Consider the following 25,632-nt stretch of genomic DNA (forward strand, 5'->3'; position numbering starts at 1 on the left):
TTGGCTTCGGCTGTGTGGCGCTGGAAGCCTTGTTTTAGTTTCTGAGTGATGATGTGAGTTTCGCAGCAGAAACAATCGTTGCACGATCTGGGGGCAGGAATGTGGTCCAGTCAGTAGAGTGCTTGCCTGTCATGTATGAAACCTGGGTTTAATTCCCAGCGCTACATAAAGCACGCACAGCAGTACATGTCCGTTTTCCAGACACTTGGGGGACAGAGGGTTGGAGCCAGCCTGGGCTAGAGCACCTTTCTCACAGAGTAAATAAAGTTTGGTTTGGGAGTGACAGAATTTCCAAAAACTTTTAAAATTGCCATAACTCCCCCTTAGTATTTGCATAGTTGTGAAAAACATTTTTGTTTTCTGAGACAAGGTCTCACTATGTATACAAGGCTGGCCTTGAATTACAAAGATCTACCTGCCTCTACTGGGGTATCATACCTGGCTATGCAGAGTGACTTTGAAAGTGATTATAAAATCAAACTACTAACTCTGAAAAATGTTTAAGATGTTTTATATCCCCCTGAAGTATCAAATATTCCATGAAGATTAACTCTGTATATAAAACAAGCACATACATGCCACAAATACACAAATATTTGCTTTTGTCTTTAATAAATGATAACATTGTATATATAACAAAGAATTATTTTAAAGTAACTCTTCTTATGATCTGCTTTCAGTATGCATTTGATTTACACATGTTTTTATATTCCTGAAGGAAGAGGGTGGGAAGAAAAGACCTTTGTTCTAGAGCTGATGCCCATCAGATCTGCAAATGGCACAGAATAGGCCTGACCAACTGAGTGATAGAACTGTTAGTGGCATCTGCAAGCATGTGACTTAGATGTGACCTGTCTGCACGGGAGGCTTCAGCTGGCAATGCCATGGAAATGTGTACTGGACTTCAAGAGGCTTGGCCTCTGGAGTGAGAACTTGATCTGCCCTTGCAGGTCTGTGCATGGGAGCAGGCTCCAGCAATGGTGAGCCTCCTTTGCACTTACAGGGAACCTGCTATCCAGAGTCACTGGGGCTTATGGCCAAGCCACATAGATACACATGACAGACACAGAATTGAGTGACAGGCTTCTGCATGAAGGGCAGATCAGGTCAGGATTGGGGAAATTCCTCTCTAACAACCAGGCAGGATAACTCTCTGGCAGGGCTTCATGGGGAGGGAACTGGGTATTCCACTAATGATCACCGATGGCTTCTGTCACTCTGCCAGCCCCGTTCAATGACTGTGGTTTAAGGGGAGACCTAGGCTCAGACAGACAAGTTGTGTACATGGATTCATGTTACAGCAGGGTCACTTACTAAATATCACTTCAAGCTTCAGAGAAAACAGGAACATTTTAAATGCCCACCCCTCCTGTCAGCACTGTTCTCAAGTGCACTGTTTATCTGGATGACACTCAGCTGGCAGGAAATGAACGGCTGAGCGGAGCTGGGAGGGTGCTAGGCCTGCAGGAACGGTGATCAGTCTTCACTCAAGGCAGCCTCACGATCTTAGGGACTCTCAAACCTGCCACACATGGTTCCCTTCACACAATCCACATTTCTTCCAAGACCAGTTAATGAACATAAGAGCCCAGGGAGTTAATGCTGCACTTGACAATCTCTGAGCACTGGTCGATGTTCTTCTTCACCCTGTAGAATTTCTCCACATACTCAGACCGCCCTAAAAGCTCCACGAAATCCTCATCGTGAGTGATTACCAGAAGCTGGAAGTTGCGCTGCTGTGAGCGACTTTTTATGATCCTGAAACAATACATTGAGGACGCTTTTTTTACTAATGGACATAGATTTGGAAAAGCCATTGGAAATCCTGTCAGATACAAGAACAGCTGTGTGGCATCCAGACTTTTCCTGGGCCACATGTGACAGGGCCTTTGGCTGCCCTGCAGGAAATAGAGAGCTGAGACCTTCAACACAGATAAGAGCCCTATCTTCTCCCCACCCACTGGGATGCATAGCTTCATTCCCCACCCATCTGGCTAAGAACTAGGTCAAGAATTTGGACTAGTTTCCCAAGATCCTATGTTGCTACTGATGCAGGGGAAAGTTTTGTAAGAAAACTTAAAACATCAACCAGAGCCCAGCTCGCTCCTCCACCCAGACTCTCCCAGACTTCTCTGAAAGTCTAAAAGTAATTCAGGCAGACAACAAGCAGGGAGGGAAATAACAGCACCTTCTGAGGAGCTGGGTCTACCTAGAATTCTGCCTCCCCCAGTCACTAGATGCATCAGTGCTGTGACACACAAGGGCCTGAGTGGGTGTATGGGGACATTTTTGCTCATCATCAGCATGCTGAGGTATCAGCTATGAGTGAGATACAATAAGAGTTTTAACTCAAACTTGTTTATCACTTGCCCAGGACTGGATGCACTTCATGTTTCAATATCACAACCCTCTCCTCCTTGCTGGTCCCCAGGACCATCAAGACCTGATTGGAGGGCACCAGTGCCATCAGCATCCTGGAGCCAGGAGTGCACAAAAATACAAGCTGCCCTCCCTGGAGGCTTGCTGACATGAGTGAATGGGGTACACATGACTACAATTTCGCCTCGGCACTGTCTAATTACTAGTATTCTTTTTCTATAAAAGCTACAAGTGTCTGGCCAGGGCAAAGTGACTCCTGTGCTTGACATGAAGGAGTCACAGGAAATACAAAGCCCAGAACTCCTCGCCCTCACTTGCCCTATGCACACTTGGGGAGAGGCAAGATACGTCTGTGGCTCAATACTTTAGCTCCTTTTATTCTATGTGCACTGGTGTTGTAACTGCACATATATCTGTATGAGGATATCAGATCCTCTGAAGCTGGAGTCACATACAGTTAGAGCTGCCACGTGTGTGTTGTAAACTGAACGCAGGTCCTCTGGAAGAGTAGCCAGTGCTCTTAACCACTGAGCCACCCCCTCCAGCCTCACAAGTTCTTTTTCAAGAGAATCTGGAGAATTACTACTGAAGGGCAAAACGCATAGCCTGGCCTCAGCTGAATTCCTTTTGGCTTGGAGTTCTGTTTGCTTGTTTGTCACCTGGCTCTGCTATTGGTATTTTTAAAAAATATTACAACCTGCCCCAAAACTTGAAATACTTACTCAACCAAAGCATGTGCAAGAGATTCAATGTTTTCTCGGTCGAGATTTGTTGTAGGCTCATCCAAGGCAAGGATGCCACAGTTCAGACAGAAGGTCTCAGCCAGTGCCAGGCGGATGATGAGGGAGGCTAGCACCTGGACAAAAGTTGCATAACAGATGTGAAAACAGAAGGGCATGGTGGATGAACTGAGTGTGGTGGTGCACACCTTCTTTCTTTCTTTCTTTTTTTGGTTTTTCAAGACAGGGTTTCTCTGTGTAGCCCTGGCTGTCCTGGAACTCACTCTGTAGACCAGGCTGGCCTCGAACTCAGAAATCTGCCTGTCTCTGCTTCCCAAGTGCTGGAATTAAAGGCATGTGCCACCACTGCCCGGTGGTGGTGCACACCTTAATCCCAGCACTCAGGAGGCAAAGGCAGGGGGATCTCTGAGTTTTAGGCCATCCCAGGCTATGCAGTAAGACCTCGTCTCCAAAACCAAAAAAGGGTGGGAAGGGATGGGAAATGTCACAGGTCATTTAAGTCAAGGACAGTTCAATGGAGACACAGCTTTTCTGGAAGGTGGACCATTAATCACATTCTCTCAGCCTATCATTTGTGCTGAAATAAAAAACTGAGAAATAGCCCTGTAAGCATTCCAGATTTACTAAAAATTGGCATCACAGGCTAAGGATAGATGCATACAATTTATGAGCAGTTGATGATTTTAATAGAAGTCTTAAGATTCACCTGTACTTCACTACATAGACCAGACTGACATCAAACTCAAAGATCTGCCTGTCTCTGCCCTCCGAGAACTGGGACTAAAGATTTATGAAACCACACCAGGCCTTACAGCCCCTCAGCCATGAAACTTACTGGAAAACATAAGCACACTACATCTTCCTAACTTCACAGGCACTTTAACTCCTAGAGACATCTTTAAGTCTTCATAATTCTCTGGTCTAAAAAAAGAAACAGATAGTATGTTCTAAATCACATCTAAGTGTCTGCTTGTGTAACTGTGTCAACGAGGGAAAAAAAGATCATAGGTTAGAGCTACTAGAGTATAGCTCTATTTGTACTTATCTGCAGGGAGCCTACTAAGTACACTTATGGCTATTAAAAATCAAACATTAAACCCTCAGATTCTGCCCCAGCCCTCTCAGGGTTGAAGGGACCCAGCAAAGGAACCCAGACTGTTCTGGGCAGCGCATAGTGCTCTTGTGTGAGCTCTAACCTCATTGCCTGATGAATTTCTGGGCTACTGAATGCAGGGCAGTACATACCTTCCCTCTGACTCCCCAAGCAGGTCAGCAGACTTCAGGAGCTTACTGTCCCTTTGGGGGACAGACACTTCCTTCCTGCTTCTGAGCCCCACTCCTGCCCACTTACCGCTACCCACTTCCATGCACACTGCAGCTCGGCCCACAGCCTCCAGGACCATCCATCAGTCACCTCTCCTTACACTGCCAGTTTTCACAATTTAAAAGCAGCTACAGGAAACTAACTTTTGTTCACAAACCATGTTTCAAACTCGTTTATAATGAACATTAGACATCACCAAACGAATCAAGTAGGTATCCTGTTTATAGATTACAAGTTAGTCATCTCTTCAGACTATGATTGGACAGTAACCTGCATTTGCCTGAAATGGGCGTTAGCTGACTGGGTTGGCAATAATTATGCCAAAAATGTGACATCCTTTCCTAAGCCTGTGAAATTTTATGAAAATCTGCTTTACTATGAAAGCTCAGACTCTGCCCTCTGTGTATCATAGTCAAACATTCCTGGCCTCCCTGTGCTCCTGGTATGCAGGTCTCGTGCTTTAGCCTTATAGAGACATCATTTCTCATCCTGATTTCCCCTGGTACTCCAAACCCACCTACTGCCCCTCCTCCAGGAACCTCATGTAAGGCCAGAGTCTTATTTATGTAGTAAGGGGCAGAAAGTCCCTATGATACCAAAGCTCTGACAGCAGATCTCTCTATTCAAAGGTCTGAGGCCCAGTCCAAAGCTATGCTGGGATAAGGGAGCTTAAGGCCTATGCAGGGCTATATTCTCAGTGACACAGATTAGGATGTCTCATCTGGTTCAACTCAGGCTCTAGTTTGCTGTGTTGTTAGTTTACTTGAATATGGTCTTGTGTACCCCAGGCTGGGCCAAACTCACTCTGTAGCCAAGGATGACTTTGAACTTCTGATTCTCTTGTCTCTACTTCCATAGTGCTGGGATTATAGCCAAGTTTTAGGAAGTGGTGGGGTCAACCCAAAGCCTGATCATGCTGGGCAAGCACTCTACCAAATGAGCCACATCCCTCCCCCTACTAGGGTTATTTATGACTGACAGTATAATTACTATTAATTCTGAGATTTCTTGCCCATTGTTATACCAGAATGCATCTTTGGGGGCCCATGAGACAAGTGATGCTATTCTGAGGAAGGCTGTGAAGTGAAATGGGTTTGAGTAACTTTGAACCTTTTCCTTTTCCTTTTATTTTATTTTATTTTATTTATTTATGTATATGAGTGTTCTGTCTTCCTGTACATCTGCATGACAGAAGTGGGCATCAGATTCCATTACAGAAGGTTGTGAGCCACCACGTGATTGCTAGGAATTGAACTCAGAACCTCTAAAAAAGAACAACCAGTGCTCTTAACCACTGAGCCACCTCTCCAGTCCCTTGACCCTTTTTCTTAAAAGTTATCTTCAGAGTGCTACAGGACATGTTAGCTGACACAGGGTTTGTGAATTGATGGTAGCCATTTCTGCCTCACAAGGTGGTAAGGAAGCTGTAGGAGCTTCTCATTCATTTAATGGTCTTCTTAAGGCTTCTGTAGCATCAGGGCCATCTTTCAGGCTAAGCTGGTTCTCTAGATTGCTGATACCTGCCTTCTGTCCAGCACTGCACCGTCCACGCATGTCCAAGGCTGTGTCCCCCTTCAGCATAACCACTCGGTAGTTGTAATTCCGCCTTTTATCAGAAGCCGATACATTTTCATCAGCATCGGATCGAATTTCTATGTATTCAATATCTGAGACAGAAAGCAGAGTATTTTAGAGAACCCACACTACACCTCTGTCACTTAAACACACTGTCATGAAAGCCTGGGGACAACAGTGAGTCTGATGTCCTTAGAAGCACTGGCTGCCTAGCAAACTCTGGCCAGGAAGAGTCAGGGTCACGTGGTCCGCCAAGCTGCAGCCGGGATGGCCCACCCCCAGCCTGGCCCAGCTCTTTTCTAAGAGTTTCCTTTGGGTACTTTTCTTATCACACTTGGGCCTATCCCTATCTGCGCTTTCACAGAACCCATTATGTCATCAGCTAATTGTGTCTGCTGCAGCCAATATGAGTCCTTTGGAAGAGAAACTTTGCATTTTCTTTTGGTTGTAAGATGTTGCAAAGATAAGAATTCTTAGAAAACTCTCAAAGACATGCTCAGGAAGGGGTTTGAGAAGGCAATGCTGGCAACTAAGGTCACATAGGAGAGGCTGTGGGCAGAGCTTTGGAACAAGCATTTGGGACACACCATGTTAGTTACCTTGCCCACGATAGGTACTCCGCCAAAGATCACGAATAATTTTGTTGATTTCTTCCATTTTCATACTGTGAAATTTCATTATTGCTCTGGAAAAAGGAAGCCAGTTTTACTTAATACAATATATACTATTTATATGAAAGATATAACTATGTAGTAGTATATGCTAAATTATATATGAACATATATGCTAATAATGATAAAAATAATGTCACTGCCCTAGTACTTTCTTTTTTTTTCTTTTTTTTTTTTTTTCCTGAGACAGGGTTTCTCTGTGTAGCCCTGGCTGTCCTGGAACTCACTCTGTAGACCAGGCTGGCCTCAAACTCAGAAATCCATCTGCCACTGCCTCCCAAGTGCTGGGATTAAAGGTGTGTGCTGCCACCACCCGGGCTGCCTAATACTTTCAATTAGAAAAGTAGACTATGACTAGAAAAAAAATTAAACAGGACCAAGCAGTGCCACTTCCCTAGAACTGAGAACTGCCAGGCCACAAGTTTTCACACGTATCTGTCTTTTCCTTTGGCATCCAAGGGCTTCTTTAAATACTCAAAAGCTACAAGGGTTGAGTGTGGTGGTACACATACACCTTTAATCCTGCACTCAGGAGGAAGAGGCCAGCCTGGTCTACATGGTCAATTCCCTAAAGCTATACAGTGAAACTCTGCCTAAAAACAAATCCCCAAACCCTTTTAGAAAATAAATCTTTAACATACTTCTTTTCTAGGCCCTAAGATCACAATGGAAAGCAGCCTCTGTGGCACCAGCAGGAGGCCTGTTGCAGGCAGACCCATGTGCTAAGGCTGAGGGCGCAGCTAGCCAGAGGCTCTTGTCACAGAACAAAGACAGGTCTCTGGAACAGTTGTCTGGCCATTTTAGGATTTTTAATTTTATTTTTGAGACAGGGTCTCTAAAGGCTGTCCTCTAGACTATGCTTGAATATAGAGATCCACCCTGCTTCTGCCTCCTGAGTGCTGGGACTAAAGGTGTGGGCCACCATGCACCAGAGCCAGGTTTTTCCAGAATTATTAAGGTTTATCAAAAAGCTAGCCCCTTATACTCTTTTATTTTTCAGCTCTATGAATTTTATCAACCTGAAGGCATCTTTGGCTCAAAAGGAATCAGTCACCATGGCTAGTACTAGTGTGTACTGACCTCCACAGGCCTGCCCTTACTTCTAATTCTCTTTTAAAGCAGTAGTCTCTAGACACTGAAAGAAGAAATGTTTGTGAAAGCCAAGCTTCCTGTTAAACTTGAACACCATGCCTGCCCTAGCTACCTCAGATCTCAGGAGACAGGACTGACAAAGTCACTCCCGTGGTAAGAAGGCAAGTTTCACAGTTATCACCTTGCAAAGGATGTGAGCAGACTCCCTTCCATTTGCAGGCCTCTTATCTGATATATACAAAAAAAGAAACTAAACGTAATGCCGCTGCCTCTGTACAATCATTCCGTGATCTTCTGGTCACCAGCCAAAGAGAAAGAAATGACTCAACATAAATACGTCTAAGTATCAGATGCAGGGCTGCTGAAGCAGTAAGCCTGGAGAAGCCTCTCTGCTTCGCCAGGTTTCCATTTTCTAACTCACGCTCATCTCTGCCGGATACTTTATGCTTCTTTCATAAAGGGTAGACAAGCTCGGCAATGGTGGCACATGCCTTTAATCCCAGCACTTGGGAGGCTGAGGCAGGTGGATTTGCATTTGAGGCCAGCCTGGTCTACAGAGTGAGTTCCAGGACAGCCAGGGCTACACAGAGAAACCCTGTCTCGAAAAACAAACAAACAAAAAAAGAGTAGACAAACCAGCTGTTATTTTCTTAAAAAGGGAAAATCATAACAAAAAATACTTCCCAGAATGTTCTGGGAACCAATCGCATGTGAAGACTACTTTTCCAAAGCTTTACATGCTAGGATCCTAATTTTATAAATGACCTTTTAAAATGTTATTTTTTCCTCTGATTTGTAACTAACGTAAATAAGCATGTGAATGGAGAACACACACCAGGTGGGGCAGAGAGCCAGAGCAGAGGGAGAAGGAGCCTCAGCGTAGAAAAGCTCAGGGTGTCACAGAAATGACGACTGCTGCTGTCGGACGGCTGGCCTGGCAGCTCAAGTTCAGTCTCTCTGGGAGTTAACAACACAATGTGTAACCACTGGGGATGACAAAGGTGACTGCAGTAGGCCATCTAAAAAAGAAGCCACCCACTATTGGTCACCAATAAGCTTCACCTTCTGAAAGACAAGCCATGTTCCAAGTCTCATAGTATCTCTCCAATCTCCAATTACTAAGAAAACAGATCCTATAAAATTTGCCTGAGATACACAAAGTGGCTAGGACTTAGCAGCTTTGATTATGATATGATTATGATTTTTTCTTGTTGTTGTTGTTTGCTTGTTTTTAAGGCAGTGAACAGACAAGAAGAGTATTATCAAATCTTCAAAGCACGCCTACCTCCTAAGTATACAAAGTAGTATTAAGTAAGGAGACACTGAAACGAGCAAACACTTTGGGCTTGTTTTTCCTATGATGAGAGAAGTAAGTATCCTAAATGCATTTAGACATAAGGGCACTGACTAGAACATATGACTGTGGAGACTTTCCTGCTGTACATGGACCAGGATAAGCACACCTTAGGCAAGCACACCATCTCCCCCACCCGGCCCCCCAATCTCAGCTTACTGAGTGGTATTTATCCCTAGAAAGCAAGATCAGCACAACAGGAAGAAAGCTGTCCAAGGTAACATGGCATATCAGACTAAAGAGAAACTGGTGAGCCAGTAAATATAAAAGGAACATTTGCTGCACTAGCACGGAGTTTTTGTGAAAATCACAAGTAAATGACAAGTGGAAGAAAATATCTTTTCTTTCATAACATGTCTCAATCGGGCATCTATAGAAATAGCAAAAACAATCGAACACAGACATAAGCACTCTTCCCACAATAACCAGGAAAGGGGTGTAGCTTGTTGTTTTTTGTTTTTGTTTTTGTTTTTGAGACAGGGTTTCTCTGTGTAGCCTTGGCTGTCCTGGAACTCACTCTGTAGACCAGGCCTCGAACTCAGAAATCCGCCTGCCTCTGTCTCCCAAGTGCTGGGATTAAAGGCGTGCACCACCACCGCCTGGTGTTGTAGCTTGTAAGACACCAAAGAGAAAGAAGTAAAGTGACAGGCAGCAGTGGCACCTGACCCACCTGGTTTCTGCAGGTAAGCTTTGACTGTATACCTAAACATTCAAGAAAACCAACTGAAATATTAAGATTACCCAGTTAAGTAGAAATAAGCCTAGGTATGGGGGTACGGGCCTTTAATCCCAGGCAGATCTCTATGAGTTCCTGGCTAGCCTGCTCTACATAATGAGCTCCAAGTCAGAGCCACACAGATAGTGACATCCTGTCTCAAAACAATTTATACAGCATCACTATCTAGTTCCTAACACTGCTAGGAAAGACAATGGTAGGGTTGGGGTTCCTACAGCTGGAGAGATGAATCAGTCAGCAAAGTACTTGTAGCAACAGTCCTAATTCAAAGCCCCAGAACCCTTGGAAAAGGCTGGGTGCAGTGGCTCCTACCACTGGGGAGATGAATACCAGAGGACCTCAAGCTCACTGACCATCTGAAGTGATGAGCCCCAGAAACCTCCTCCATAGAGAGACCGTGTCTCAAAATAAAAATAAAAATAAAAAATGAAAAAATAATAAAAAATAAAAAAGATGGGGCTGGAGAGATAGCTCAGTGGTTAAGAGCACTGACTGCTCTTCCAGAGGACCTGAGTTCAATTCCCAGCATCCATATGGTGGCTCATAACCATCTATAATGGAATCTGATGCCCTCTTCTGGTGGGTCTAAGACAGTGACAGTGTACTCATATACATAAAATAAATACAGAATTCTAAAAAAATAATTAAAAAAAATAAAAATAAAAAAGATGAAGAGCTACTCTCTCTCTCTCTCTCTCTCTCTCTCTCTCTCTCTCTCTCTCTCACATACACACACACACAGATCCTATTTACAAATGTCAATAAGAACTATAAAGTGTAACTGACATTTCCAATCAACTGGAAAAATTTCAATACTATTGGAAAGGAGAAAAATATAGCATCATGACTTTGTATCACACTTCAAAATAAAATTCAAATGATTGACAGTAAAAGTGGGAAGCTGTCTCAGTTGAGTAAAGTGCTTGCCAGGCCAAGTCTATAGAGCTGAGTTCAATTCCCATGTAAAAGCTGTAATATGTGCCTGTAAATCCAGCTCCCATACAGAGAACTGAAAAGTGAAGATACGGGAGTCCCTGGAAGCTAGGGGGACAGTTGTTCATAAGAGATCCTGAATCAAAACATGATCTGATACCCCGATGCTGTGGCATACACATGACACACACGCACACACACACACACATTCTCTCTCTCTCTCTCTCTCTCTCTCTCTCTTTCTCTCTCTCTCTTTTTCTCTCTCTCTCTCCCCTTCCTTCTCTCTCCCTTTCTCCCCTTCTCCCTCCCTCTCCTTCTCCTTCCTTCTCCTTCTCCCTCTCTCTCAAGTTAAAGTAACCAGGGGCTGGAGAGATGGCTCAAGTAGTTAAGAGCACTGACTGCTCTTCCAGAGGTCCTGAGTTCAATTCCCAGCAACCACATGGAATAGAATCCGATGCCCTCTTCTAGTGTGTCCTCAGACAGCTACAGTGTACTCATACATAAAATAAATAAAAATTCTTTAAAAAAAAAAAAAGTTAAAGTAACCAGTGTAGTGGCCCACACCTGCTCCACAAGGCTGGTCAGGAAGATTACTGGAGAATAACCAGAAGAAAGGCAGTTTTGTAATCCTTGGATTGAGAAGCTCTGACTAAGGTACAGAACTATGAAGATATAAATTAAGTCATCAATGACGCCATGAACAAAGTTAAAGGACAAGTGAGAACCTAAAATGAAAGAGGAGCAATTTCAACCAGAGCATTTTCATGCAACCGTGGGTCATGGCAACACTGACAGTCATATTTATACAAAGCAAGTGGAAATACACGCTTTACAAATGCTTTTGGCCAGGTGTTGGTGGCGTACATCTTTAATCTCGGCACCTGGGAGGCAGAGGCAGGTGGCTCTTTTGAGTTTGAGGCCAGCCTGGTCTACAAAGCAAGTTTCAGGACAGCCAGGATTATGCAGAGAAACCCTGTCTCAAAAAACAAACAGACAAAAAGTGCTTTTGGGAGCCAATCTGGTATTAAGTTAAAAATGATCATACCCTCTGACCTAGTAGCTTCATTTCTAAGAAGCTATCTTTCTGGTCTATCTGCACAAGTATGCAAAGTCATATAATACGGTGGTAGCAGTGGCCAAACGTTAAAGTGTCCTAATGTCACTGGTTGAAATAGGTAAAATCTTTTTTATGAATTATACAAAGATTAAAAGCAATGAAGCACACACACCTATGAACATAAAAGAACTTCATGATTACATAAAAAAAAGAATAGAGTAAGTTGGGAGGTGGTGGTACACATCTTTAATCCCACTACTTGGGAGGCAGAGGCAGGTGAATCTAGGAGTTCAAGGTCAGTCTAGTCTACAGACTGAGTTCTCAGACAGCTAGGGCACCACAGAGACCTTAATAGAAAATAGAAAAGAAAGAAAGGGAACCATTCACATTGTCCTAATGCACTGTGAGGAAAGCAGGGTTAGCAATGCAGGAGAGCCTTGGTGAGTACTAGGCACTGTCACCAAGTACCAAGTCTACCCTGACCTGTGTTCTCAGACTTGTAGATGTGAAGTATGGAGAAGCATAAGGCACAAACAATATAGACTGGAAGGGAGGAGCCAATATGTCTATTTGTGAAGGGCTTAAGGGAACATTCCAAGGAGAAATGCACAGGAAAACATAGGCATTAAGGGAACAAACTGTTCAGCTTGGTGAGGGGCACTGTGAGTAGAGATCAAATGGAGGAGGCAAGGATGGAGTCTTTCCTATAATGACAACAGGAACCACATAATATTAGCCTAGAAGAAAAACAGTGGAGCATGGAGGGGTGAGAACAACAGAAGTGTAGAGGTGAAGACAGCTACCATAGTAGGAGGTGAGCGACTCGGTGAAGTTGAAGGAAGGAAAGCTGTCCTGAAGCACTGCCATGCAGGAACCCTGTGCAAACTGAAGCTGTCAGTGGATTGAATTACATAACTCTTTAGCACTTGTTATAGTACTACACAAAGCTAACCCTTAAACAAAAGAATGACCCTAAAAATCTTTGCTGTCTCTCGAGGCAACAATTTAAAAGGCATGCACTTGAGATAGTTGGGGACTAGTTATCTAGCAAGTACATAGCCCTGCTGTGGCCTAGAGTGCCATCTGTCAGCTAAATGAATACATTAATGCATGCGAAGTGGAATGCTTTCCTTGTAAAAACTGGCTTTCAAAAGAGCATAAGAATTTCTAAGATCTAAGAAAACAGCAGAAAAGTTATTCAGTTTTATAATGAAATACTTGTTAATAGCTTGAAAGAGTACCTTAAAGACTTCTGTAATACTCCACTGCATTTTGTGTGGATGAATGGTAGTTCTGGTGGCCCTGAGCCTTAGAATGTGATCTCCCAAATGACAAAGGTTCCCATGCAGAAGGCATCAGATGGCCAGAAAGTCAAGAAGCCTTGTGCTAATGAATCTACTGTAATGGGAGGCATCTCATCCATCCTACAGAACATGAACCCACTGAAGGGATGCACACTGCACTCTGGATGGCAGTGGCATCAACTCGGGCTCACTGCTACATCCAGCAAAAGGCAGCAGGTGGTAGAGGCAGCTGTGCCTGTATGGACATGGTGGTGATATAAGAAATTTCTGTGACTGCTCTAAAAAAATCAAGTATTAAAAGAAAAATAAAATCAAACCCAGAGGTTTCAATGCAGCATGCAGAGCTGTTCTAGCCTATCTCCTCTGCTTCTTCACTCACGTACCCTTTAGATGGCAGGGACTGGAGTGTTCAGCAGGGGGCTGCTCTTTCCTCTGCTTCCAAGCCAGCCAACTGCCTCCCGTGCTTGCTCTTTAAAACAGAAACTTCCATGAGCCTGAGTTACCCTCTTTGGAAGCACATGTGGCTTCCAGGCTGATGTCACAAATGGAGCAGACATCAGGTCTTTTGTTGTTACTTTAAAGGTTCCTTTCCCACCCCAGCATCTGACCACTAGTGTCAAATCAAATGCTTAAGATGCGGCCATGAGAAAGCAGGTGCTTAAAAGGTTAGAACAGAATCATCCCAAGAGACCCAAGTTTCCTTCCTTCAGACCTGTCCAGCTCTTGCTTCCTTCCCTATTCAAACTAGCTAAAGGACTCAAGCTGAGAGACAAACGATTAATGCAAAATCTGAATTACTGCTCAAAATAGCAATTGTACAAAGGCAAACCTTGAACCAGATTTCCCATGTCTCAAGCCATCTTGCTGACTAGTAACTAGAAAGACCAAATACATATGTACTTTTTTGTAATTATTATCTTAATTTGAAAGCATAAAAAGTTAATGCAAATCAAGTTTGAAAAAAGTAGTAAAGATACTTTCAAAGGCATTTTCTGAAATACACTACTTTCTTTCTTTTTTTTTTTTTTTTCCGAGACAGGGTTTCTCTGTATAGCTCTGGCTGTCCTGGAACTCATTCTGTAGACCAGGCTGGCCTCAAACTCAGAAATCCACCTGCCTCTGTCTTCCAAGTGCTGGGATTAAAGGCATGCATCACCACTACCTGGTAAAATACACTACTTTCATCTTTGTGTTTAAAATTCTGTCAAACTTGATACATGGGTTGCCAAAAAAATAAAAAATAAAAACAACAACAACAACCAAAACGCAAACCTAGCTATGGTTTATTGGTGTTTTAAAAATATTATTATGTTTAATTATTTATATATATATATACATATATATATTATATATATATGCACATGTGTTTGTGAGCCTGTATATGTGAATGAATATAAGTGCCCATGGAGCCCAGAGGCATAGGAGCCCCTGGAGTTGAATTTCAGGCAATTGTAAGTCTCCTGGTGTGAGTGCAGGGAACTGAACTCAAAATATAGATGTCACATAGGTTTGTAACTGCTGAACCATCACTCCAGCTCCCATGATTGGCTTTTTAAATGTTCCTACTGCCCCAGAACTCAGTACCAGGAGAACTTTCTGACTCCTTATATTTGGGTCAGCAGAAGTCCTCCTGCCCAAAGAAATAGTACCACGCTCTAAACAAATTAGGATTTCTTCTTGTGAACTTAGAATCCTTAATCCTTAATCCAAATTTAACTGACTTTTTTCCCCAAGTTAAAACTATTATGACTTTAGTCAATCTCCTACAGGATGCTACCATATTAAAACTATAATGCAGGGGTTGGAGAGATGGCTCAGTGGTTAAGAGCACTGGCTGCTCTTCCAAAGGTCATGAGTTCAAATTCCAGGAACCACATGGTGGCTCACAACCATCCTTAATGAGACCTGACTCTCTCTTCTGGAGAGTCTGAAGACAGCTACAGTATAATTACATATAATAAATACATCTTTAAAAAAGAAAAGACTTAAAAAAAAAAAAAAAAGACTTGGGGGCTGGTGAGATGGCTCAGCAGGTAAGAGCACTGACTGCTTTACCGAAGGTCCTGAGTTCGGATCCCAGCAACCACATGGTGGCTCACAACCATCCGTAATAAGATCTGACGCCCTCTTCTGGTGCATCTGAAGACAGCTACAGTGTACTTACATATAATAAATACATCTTAAAAAAAAAAAACAAAAACAAAAAAACAGAAAAAACCTATAATACATCTGTCGCCAGCACAGGATGAGTTTTGAATAAAGTTCTCTACCAGAGCTCCCCTTTAAGGCAGGGACCCAGGCTTTCAACAACCAGGCAGAGATCTGGTTACCTCAGATACAAAGTTGTGGGGCTTGCATGTTTCCCAAGTCTCAGAGGCAGTATGATGTAACACATGTTTCACATCTGGGCAAGTGACATATTCCAGTTTTGTCTAAGCTGTAGCTCTGTGTCTAGGGTCGGGCATCCTAAGCCTGGTCGGTCCATGCTCAGCCAGTGCTTCTGCCAATGCTTCTGCTTACGGCTTTCTTTAGATGATTACTAATAACAGATGCTAATCAGCTCTTCTCGCAAATGCACTGTTAACTTCCTGTGTTACCTTAAATAGACTGCTGTGCAACAGTGGCACTGACAGTGTGCTTTACTCTAAGATGACAAACAATGAGGGAAATTTTAGACCATTTTTTGTGGCAAGGAGAAAAGGCAAATTTAGGGATCACATATGAATCTTAAGACATTACTGTTCACAGGACATACCCCACAAACTCAATTTGAAGGAAATTTTACTGCTATTTTTCTTCTTATTTATACGAATGTATCTGATTAGCAGATAAGACACCTCACTGAGCAGTGCGGCAGTGCTCCTAAGCGCGCTAAATTTCTGGAAAGCACCCCTGCATCTGCTCACCTCAGCCCACTCCTGGCTGGCTCCAGAGAGCTCCCAGCTCCTCCTTGCTTACTCAGTGTGATACCTCACGTTCCTCTGTGGAAATGCCCTTCCTTCCCCAGGCAAGCCTGATGACTTTTACTCAACCACTGGAACCCATGCAGAGACAGGTGGTAACCAACTCACAAAGCTGTTCTCTGACCTCCACAGAGGTGCCATGGCACGTACACACACACACACACACACACACACACACACACACCCGTCTCACAAGCATACAAAAGCAACATACTTTTTTGAAGTTTAAAAACCATAAAACTCTGAAACCTATCAAGAAATATATTTACCATACTATCCAAAGTATTACACGTTCCCAATATACATAGCTTAAAAAATGTCCCAAAAAGGCTGAGGGATGGTGACACACATGCATTTAATCCCAGACCTTGGGAGGCAGAGGCAGGCAGATCTCTTGTGAATTTGAGACCAGCCTGGTCTATGTATCAAAGTTCCAGGCTATCCAGGATTACATGGTGAGATCTTCTCCCCACCAAATTCTGAAAATAAAACATTCATAAGTAGAGAAGGGGGTGGTGATATCTACTCCGTGCCTATTGTATGCATACGTGGAAATATCTTACTGACTCCATTAATATATTTATAATTGACAAGTTAATAAAATCAATAATTTAAAAATACTATTCTGTTTTCCGGGAAGAGGGAGTTTCAAGATAAGAGTTTCTTCTCTGTGTAGCCTTGGCTGTCTGGAAACTCACTTTATAGACCATGCTGGCCTCAAACTCAGAGATCCACCTGCCTCAGCCTTCTAAATGCTAGGATTAAAGGCCAAGCTACAAAAATACTCTATTCTTTTTTTTTTTCATTTTTAAGATTTATCTATTTTATATATGTGTGTGAATACACTATCCCTCCCTTCAGACACACCAGAAGAGGGCATCAGATCTCATTACAGATGGTTGTGAGCCTCCATGTGGTTGCTGAGAATTGAACTCAGGACCTCTAGAAGAGCAGTCAGTGCTCTTTACCACTGGGCCATTTCTCCAGCCCCAATACTCATTCTTAAAAATAAATAAGAATCAAAGGACTGTACATGAAGGCCACAGCTGTTTCTTACTTTAAACTCATTACAATAAACTCACAGCAATTCACCTGCTGGGATGACAGGCACCGAGCCACAATACTGGGCTAGTAAAATCATTTTAGAAAACCAATCTGGGCTGGAGAGATGGCTCAGCCAGCCAGTAGTTCTTAGACTAGTTAGGGCAGGTATGCTTTATCGTGTAAGCATACATGCAACATGCAAGTATTTTTTTCATTCCATAGTATATATAAAATGTCATATACTTAAAGAGACAAAAAATGGGAAAAAAGCTGACCACAGTGTGCTAGCTGCTACCACTGCAGAAAACAAAACCCAAGTACTTACTGGTCAAGAGTCTTGTAGTAGATGTCCAGGTCCTTATTCACCAGCTCTGTGGTCCTCATGACAATCATCATTTCTCTATACTTTTCCTCAGCATCCCGAAACTGAGGTTCTCGGAGCTCCTTCTTAAAGTGAAGAATTTCTTCTTCATAGCCTTTCTGTCGCCCCAATGCCAAACTGTGATTTCTCTTTATAGTGTCTATCTTCTCTTCCAACTTCTGATGCTCACTAGGAAAGATTAGAGAGGACCACTGTTTAGCTCTTTGGCAACCTAAGCAGAAAGTTCCTTCAGACAGGTACCAGTCTCCTCATGATAAGCACAGGACAGCAGCTCTCCTTGTTTCCAAAGACTTTGAGCTAATTCTCTTCCTTCCAAACTTCTGCAGGATTTAAGTTTCTGAGAAGCAAATTTATGTACACCAAATAACTCTCATAACACAGGAGCACCACAAAAGCCCTGGCCTGTAGGCACTGACAAGGTAAAGGACTGCTGGGGACTCATACAACTAAGTCACACGCTAAGTCACACGCTAAGTCACACACTTAGAACTAAGAACAACTACCAACTGCCAACAATGAGAAGTTACTGGATAATAGGTTTCAATCGGTTTTATTTACAAATGTCAAAGACATAGTATAGTTTTATCTGTAATAAATTACATTCTATATAGTAATATTCATTAAAATTTTTGTTTCTGTTGCAAAAGTCTAAAAATCATAAATCTGCCCCAAAAGAAGTAAAATATTGGGGCTGGCAAGATAGCTCAGAGAGTAAAAGCACTGACTGCTCTTCTGAAGGTCCTGAGATCAAATCCCAGCAACCACATGGTGGTTCACAACTACCCATAATGAGATCTGACGCCCTCTTCTGGTTTGTCTGAAGTCAGCTACACTGTACCTATATATAATAATAGATAAATCTTTTAAAAAAGAAAATTTTGGTACCCTCACATATTATACAGACTTCAATACATGCCTTAAAAATGTTTATTTATTTATCAACTACTTCATAAGTCCCTTTTGTTATGTGCTAGACATTGCTCACAAGTTTAGGGAATTATTATATAGTTGACCTGATTATCTATTTAGTTGATACTTCTGCCATTTCCTAGTAGTGAAAAGTCTGTTAAGGAACAGATGTAGGAAGCAGTCTGAAGCATGTTCAGCCAGGTGTGGTGGTGCATACCTTTGATCCCAGCACTTAGGACGCTACCCAGGGAGATCTTGTCTTAAAAAATAGCTGAAATTTAATCATAGAAGTAATTATTTTTTAAAAAAAAAAAATCTAGTTTGGGTCAGGCAGTGGTGGCTCACGCCTTTAATCCCAGCACTTGGGAGGCAGAGGATTTCTGAGTTCGAGGCCAGCCTGGTCTACAGAGTGAGTTCCAGGACAGCCAGGGCTATACAGAGAAACCCTGTCTCAAAAAACAAAACAAAACAAAACAAAAAAAATCTAGCTTGGTCTGGAGAGATGACTCAGCAGTTAAGAGTGTTGGCTGCTCCTCTAGAGAACCCTGGTTCAATTCCCACAATCCCACATTGTGGCTTACAATCACTTAAAGCCAATTCCAGGGGATCCAACACTGTCTTCTTGCTTCTACATGCACTACATGAATGTGGTACACACACATACATGTAGGCAAAATACTCATAAAATAAAACAAAAGCAAAAAGAAAGAGAGAGAAAGAAAATAATATTGGGAGAAAAGGATCTGGGAGAACACATCATTGCAGAAAACTAGGCACTAGGAATCCAACCTAGGCACTCTGGAAAAACAGCCATTATTCTTATTCACTGAGCCATTGCTCCAGCTCCTGGTTCATTATATTATAATAGTAAGAGCCATGACTGAAACACTATTTTATGTTGGGTGCAGTCATCATGCCTGTAATTCCAACCCTCAAGTGGTGGAGGCCGGAGCACTATGAATTTGGGGCCAGCCCAGGGTGTACAAGGTGACCTCAAAAATAAACAACAAACACTATTTACGAAAACATACTTTTTCATTTGTAAAACTTGCATTTGTCCCATCTCCTTCAAATGTTGTTTTCGTTCTTCTTCCACTTCTTTTAATTCCTCTCTCCTTTTTCTTAGGGTAAGGTTATCCTGTAGCCACCTTTCCTGTATCTAGACATAAATATTGTTATCAGTTAACAAAAATAAACAAGCTATTGACATGATCTCCTTAACAAGCCACTAACAGGCACATGCAGACAGCTAGCGAGAGCGTCGCCTTCCTTAGAGTCGTGCTAAACTGACCAGAGGGAGACTCAGCCAGCGGGATAGAAGGGACAGGAAGGACAGAGCAGCTTGCCCTGCACTTTCCTGTCTAAGAGGTAAGGTCTCTTCTTTGGCAGGGGATAGGCCTCTTAATAAATGAGTAGAGCATATATTTTGTATATTTACTTCAAAACATTGATACATTTGGTAGTCATTAAATGTGATCATTTTATATATACACAAAATAATTATCTAAAATGGAAAGATTAATCATGTTATTTTTAATTATTATATATTTTAAAGAAAGGGTCTCCCTTTGAAGTCCTGGCTGGCCTTGGAACTCACAGAGATCCACTTGCCTCAGCCTGCTGGGATTAAAATTATGTTATCATCACACCCAGCCCAGACATTATATTTCATATCTACAGCCTAGTAGATCATCTTTCCCAGAACTCCTGATACATAGCCTGCTGATCTGAAGAGCAACTCCATTAACATGTATAATATTTGTTTTTTTTTTTATTAGTTAAAAACAAATTTTTAACAAATCTTGAGATCACTACAAACTAAAGTCTCCCCCACTTTATTCCCTAGTCTTTTCATCTCCTACATGTGCCCAGACTATTCGATCCTTTAGAGTACATCAGATACAATCTCTGTCCTCAGGATGACAAATACAAGTTGAGTGGCCCTACTCTGAATATCCAAAATCCACACAATGGGTTTGATAGCATTTCAGATTTTTGGGTTAGGGATGTTCAACTAGTAGAGTCTATGTAATCACTAGAAAATGCAAAGAACTATAGGATCTGAAGCATTGCTAATGCCTAATCCTCCAGATGAAGGAAACTCTACCAATAAATCCCACAAAGGAATGGGAAGTTACACATGGCTGTGCATTTAAGATTATTCTGCCAGTTGACCTAGAATATTAAAAAACTGGCTGCTGATTCTAAGTGGTCTTAATCCTTAAAAAGACATTCAAGCCAAGCATAGTGGTGCATGCCTTAATTTTAGCATTCAGGCGGTGGAGACAGGAGAATCTCTGTGAGTTAGAAGCCAAACCTGGACAGCTAGGGCTGTCACACAGAGAAACTTTGTCTCAAACAAAGACAGAAAAGAAAAAAGATACTCAATTACTTGGCAAGAGTGATAAACAACTACTTGGATAGCTTTCCTGGTGATTATAATGAATTACAAGAGAAAAATATTAAGAGACAATTTAGAAGCTGACATTGGTAGGGAAAACTTGTAGAAACTCAGTGGTGTGGGAGCAGAGGGAAGAGCAGAGCTTTGACTGTACTTGATTCCAACAGTGAAGGACCTGGGTGCTAGGAGAGGAGATACAGGGTTCCCCTCACACTGGCTGAAGGTTTATATCCAACTGTACTCCTGAGAACCACTATCTTCAGATTTCTGAAAAATTATCAGTAAGTATGGTAAGGCTGAGTGTAGTGGTGCATGCCTTTAGCCCTAGCACTCAGGAAGCAGAGGCAGGACAATCTGAGGTCAAGGCAGGTCTGGTCTACACAGTGAGACTCTCAAGAAATAAAAAAAGTTAAATCACCATTATGCAAATTCTTGAAAGCATGGTTGTAAGTGTTCAGTGGCTGAGGCAACCCAAGACACACTGCAGGCAGCTGTGCTCTCTGAAGCCTTGCCATGGAGAACCTAGCTTATAGTTTTTCCTTATTAGGAAAATGGAAAGTTTGCTTTTATCTGGTATGATCTAATATTTGAATTAACTTTTGTGACTACGTAAAAGCTAATTATAGAGTGCTATCACACTGCAGTTAAGACTGATTGTCGGGCTGGTGAGATGGCTCAGCAGGTAAGAGCACCAACTGTTCTTCCAAAGATCGTGAGTTCAAATCCCAGCAGCCACATGGTGGCTCACAACCATTAGTAATGAGATCTGATGCCCTTTTCTGGTGTGTCTGAAGACAGCTACATTATACTTACATATAACAATAAATAAATCTCTAAAAAGAGAAAAAAAAGAAAAGAAAAAAGACTGATTGTCATGGAACATTCCTAATTTGGCCGCACATAGTCCTCAGGACTTTCTTTTAAAAAAGTTAGTTTCTGTTCTTACTTTAATTGGAAAGCACAGTAGGTAAAAAGCAACAGCTTGTGAAGTCAGGTGATGTTCTCAGTTTTAAACTAGATAATTTTAGGCAAACTAATTTAAATTCTCTAAGTATCAGCTTGCATGGAATATGGTGATAATGCCACCTACTGTAAAGTTAACATTGTGAAGGTTAAGTAAGGCAGGACAGTGCTTGGCTTAGTAAGTGCTTATAAAAACCTTTGGCATCCAATTTTCCTTTATATTAGAAGCAGTGGGAATTCTATCAGCAAATTTAGAAATATAAAGAATAATATAATGAAAGGAAAATAGGTTAGCACTTAAAGTTCATCAACACTGCCCGTCTCTGCCCCGCGCCCCACTGCTTGGCTTTCACCAGTGCTGTTTCATACTGTATTCGAAACTTGACAAAATAGGGTGAACTTATTATAATTTTATGACCTTGGGTAAGTCAGATAATCTCTACTTTCCCTTCACATATACTCCTTCCCTGAAAGGAGGGAGGCAGAGTAGACTTCAAATTACTTCTTTAGGATGAAACTTTTTTTTTGGAGAGGAAAGGTTTTACTTGACTTACACTTCCACAGCGCTGTTCATTATCAGAGGAAATCAGCACAGAAACTCAAACAGTGCTAGGCACATTTTAGGACAAAACATGACTTAAACAAGCACATAGCAAGAGAGTTTCCAGCCACAGAGCTCAGCTGATACAGTAATGCATACCAATTTGCTACTTTCGACTTCCAGAGACAGAGCCAATAGCATACAGATATGTAAGGGGAAAATCATTAGGACAATTGACTCACACAATTACAGGGGATAAGGAAGCTCACAACAAGGTGTGGACAAACTCAACGATTCCAGGATGCCAGAAACACAGCTGAGTATTAAGCCCAAGAACCTGAGGGGCAATGGTCTAAGTCCTGGATGTTTTTATTCCTCCTGCCTCGACTATCCTAGTGTTGGGATTCCAATGTTTGACACTGCATGTGTAACACACATGTGCACAGTTTATGCAGTGCTAGTGATCAAATCTAAGGCCTCCTACATGCTAGGTGAGACCCTACCAACTGAGCTACTTCTCCAGCCCAAGAGGTCTGATGTCCAAGAGCAAGAACAGCGTCCCACAAGGCTAGAAAGACAGCTCATCAGTGAGAGCACTGGCTGCTCTTGCAGAGGATGGAGTTTGGTTCCTGGCACCCATGCTGGTAGCTCACAATCACTGTAACTCCAGTCCCAGCGAATCTGATGCCCTCATGTGGTCCCTGCTGCTGGTAGCTCACAATCACCTATACCTCCAGTCCCAGTGAATCTGATGCCCTCATGTGGTCCCTGCAGGCATGGACATTCTTACACACATTCATATAAATACACAATAAGATAAATCTCCAAAAAGAATGCATTTTAGCTAAAAAGTCATCAAAGAAATTCTTTTCTTTCCTCTCCTGGCTTCCAGCCCATTGAAAGGTGCCTGCTCACACTACAAGCTGACAGCCCAGATATATGCATGAGGTCAGGCCAATTGTCCTTGTACTGATATTTCACATGCGAAATGCCTGGACATGGTTGCACATGCCTGTAATCCCAGAATTGGGGAGGTGAAAACAGGATGGTCAGGAGTTCAAGTTAGGAGTTCTCAGCAGCACTAGTTACAGGTCAGCCTGCACTGCGGCGAGACCCTGTCTCAAAGAAACAATAAAAATAGCTGGTGATACCCAGCCAGATCCCAGGTAGAAAGCTGCTCTACCTAGCCCTCAAAAGGCAAATATTTAACAATAAACTATATCCTCAGATCTTCAAATAAAATTTAACTCTCATGTATAACAAATTAAATAAAGCAAACATCCAATTTGACTTAAGACAATACGAGCACACTGGACAGTGGTGGCACACACTTTTAATCCCAGCACTGGGAGGCAGAGGCAGAGGATCTCTGTGAGTTCTGATCTACATCATGACCAGGGTTACACAGAGCTCTGTCTTGAAAAACAAAACAAACAAAAAAAGGATGTTGTTTCAAAGACACAAACTACCAAGCCTGCCTAAGGCATGTTGAAGATAACATGTCAACTTAACTTCTTTTTTAGCTTTTTGAGACAGGGTTTCTCTGTGTAGGCCCCACTGACCTGGAACTCAATCTGTAGACCAGGCTAAACTATAAATCTAACTGCTGGGATTAAAGGCATGAGTCTGGAAAAGATAATGTCTCAATCTAATTTTAACTATACTATAGACATTAATTTTATTAATAGAGAAAATAATACACATACCAACTCCAAAATGACTTAACATTTTATTTTCCTTGTATATAACTTTTAAGGATATACTGGAACTTAGTCTTATGCCTAGCTTACATAATGAGACCTGTCTTAAAAAAAAGCCTATAAGTTAATATGTAAGATCAAAATACATTAATTAAAAAGACAGAAAATAATACAAATGTAAGATATATATATACATATATATATATATATAAACTTAAGTATATAAGCAAATATAAACATATTTATCTGTGTGTATCTGTTAACACAGACGTAAAACATTTCTTCAAGATTAAACAAGAATCTAATAGAAACAACATCTAGGAAGGAGAGTGGGAGGACGAGGAGCGAGGTACTTAGTTTGTTTATCTTTAAACTTATTTTAAGCCGGGCGGTGGTGGCGCACGCCTTTAATCCCAGCACTTGGGAGGCAGAGGCAGGCGGATTTCTGAGTTCGAGGCCAGCCTGGTCTACAGAGTGAGTTCCAGGACAGCCAGGGCTATACAGAGAAACCCTGTCTCGAAAAACCAAAAAAAAAAAAAATAAAAAAAAATAAACTTATTTTAAAAAGGGGATACTGTAAGTAGCCCAGCTGGCCTGGAACTCAATATGTAGACCAGGCTGGCCTTGAACTAAGAGCTGCCCCTGCCTCTGCCTTCTGAGTGCTTGGGATTACAAGCATGTGCTCCCATCACCGTGTCTTTTGTGTTTGAACTTTTACCACCCGAGTCCTTCGCTCCTGGCCTTTTGTCCAGTGCGTCTTCTGTACTGCAGACCATGCTGACAGCAAGCCTACCTTCTGGGTATCAATATCTTGCCTCATGGTTCCCATTTCTTTATTTATCTTTTCTTTGTGTTTGTCACATTCATTTAGTTGAACAACAACTTGATTAAGTTCAGTTTCTTTTTGCTAAAAAAAAAAAATATGTAAAATTAAAAATCATTAAGTACATGAAATAAAAACAAAGAAATATTAATTTTGTTTTAATTACCTTCTTATAGTCATCTTTTCCATCTTGAATATAATTCTCTATGTCTTTCATGTAACCATGAATATTTTTAACTTTCTCTTTGATATCATTGATCTGTGGGAAAACATTTATAAAATTGAAACACATACACACAGAAACAAAAGCATTCACACTTGATGAGCTGGGCATGGTAGTATATGCCTGGAATTAGTACTTGGGAGGGAGGCTGAAACAGGAGGATCACCATGACTCCAAGGCCAGCCTGGTCTAACATCAAGTTCCAAGGCAGTCAGAGCTACAGAGTGAAACTGCCTCAAGAAAACAAACAATGGCTGGGTAGTGATGGCACACACCTTTAATCCAAGCACTTGGAGGCAGAGGCAGGTGGACTTCTGTGTGTTGGAGGCCAGCCTGGTCTCCAGAAAGAGTTCCAGGACAGCCAGCTATACTTAAGAACTTGTTAACTTCAAAAATTTGCGATAGCTCAGTGAATAAAAAGCCGGGCAGTTGTTATAGCCGGGCAGCGGTGGTGCATGCCTTTAATCCCAGCACTTAGGAGGCAGAGGCAGGTGGATTTCTGAGTTCAAGGCTAGCCT

General features: G+C 42.0%; 1 protein-coding gene across 1 annotated transcript in view; it reads right to left on the reverse strand.

Annotated features, from left to right (window-relative positions):
• Positions 1-588: 588 nt before the first annotated feature.
• The window catches only part of Rad50 (RAD50 double strand break repair protein), a 55,044-nt gene continuing 30,000 nt past the window's right edge, over positions 589-25,632 (reverse strand). The window contains exons 18-25 of the mRNA XM_031352042.1: positions 25,058-25,150; positions 24,862-24,975; positions 19,495-19,622; positions 17,498-17,722; positions 6,618-6,703; positions 5,968-6,110; positions 3,102-3,235; positions 589-1,758 (exon numbers count right to left, since the gene is read on the reverse strand). Of these exons, the coding sequence (XP_031207902.1) occupies positions 1,572-1,758; positions 3,102-3,235; positions 5,968-6,110; positions 6,618-6,703; positions 17,498-17,722; positions 19,495-19,622; positions 24,862-24,975; positions 25,058-25,150 (1,110 nt within the window). The 3' untranslated portion in view covers positions 589-1,571. The remainder of the gene's footprint in view (positions 1,759-3,101; positions 3,236-5,967; positions 6,111-6,617; positions 6,704-17,497; positions 17,723-19,494; positions 19,623-24,861; positions 24,976-25,057; positions 25,151-25,632) is intronic.

This window comes from Mastomys coucha, unplaced genomic scaffold, assembly GCF_008632895.1.
Source record: "Mastomys coucha isolate ucsf_1 unplaced genomic scaffold, UCSF_Mcou_1 pScaffold5, whole genome shotgun sequence".
In the NCBI taxonomy this organism is placed as follows: Eukaryota; Metazoa; Chordata; class Mammalia; order Rodentia; family Muridae; genus Mastomys; species Mastomys coucha.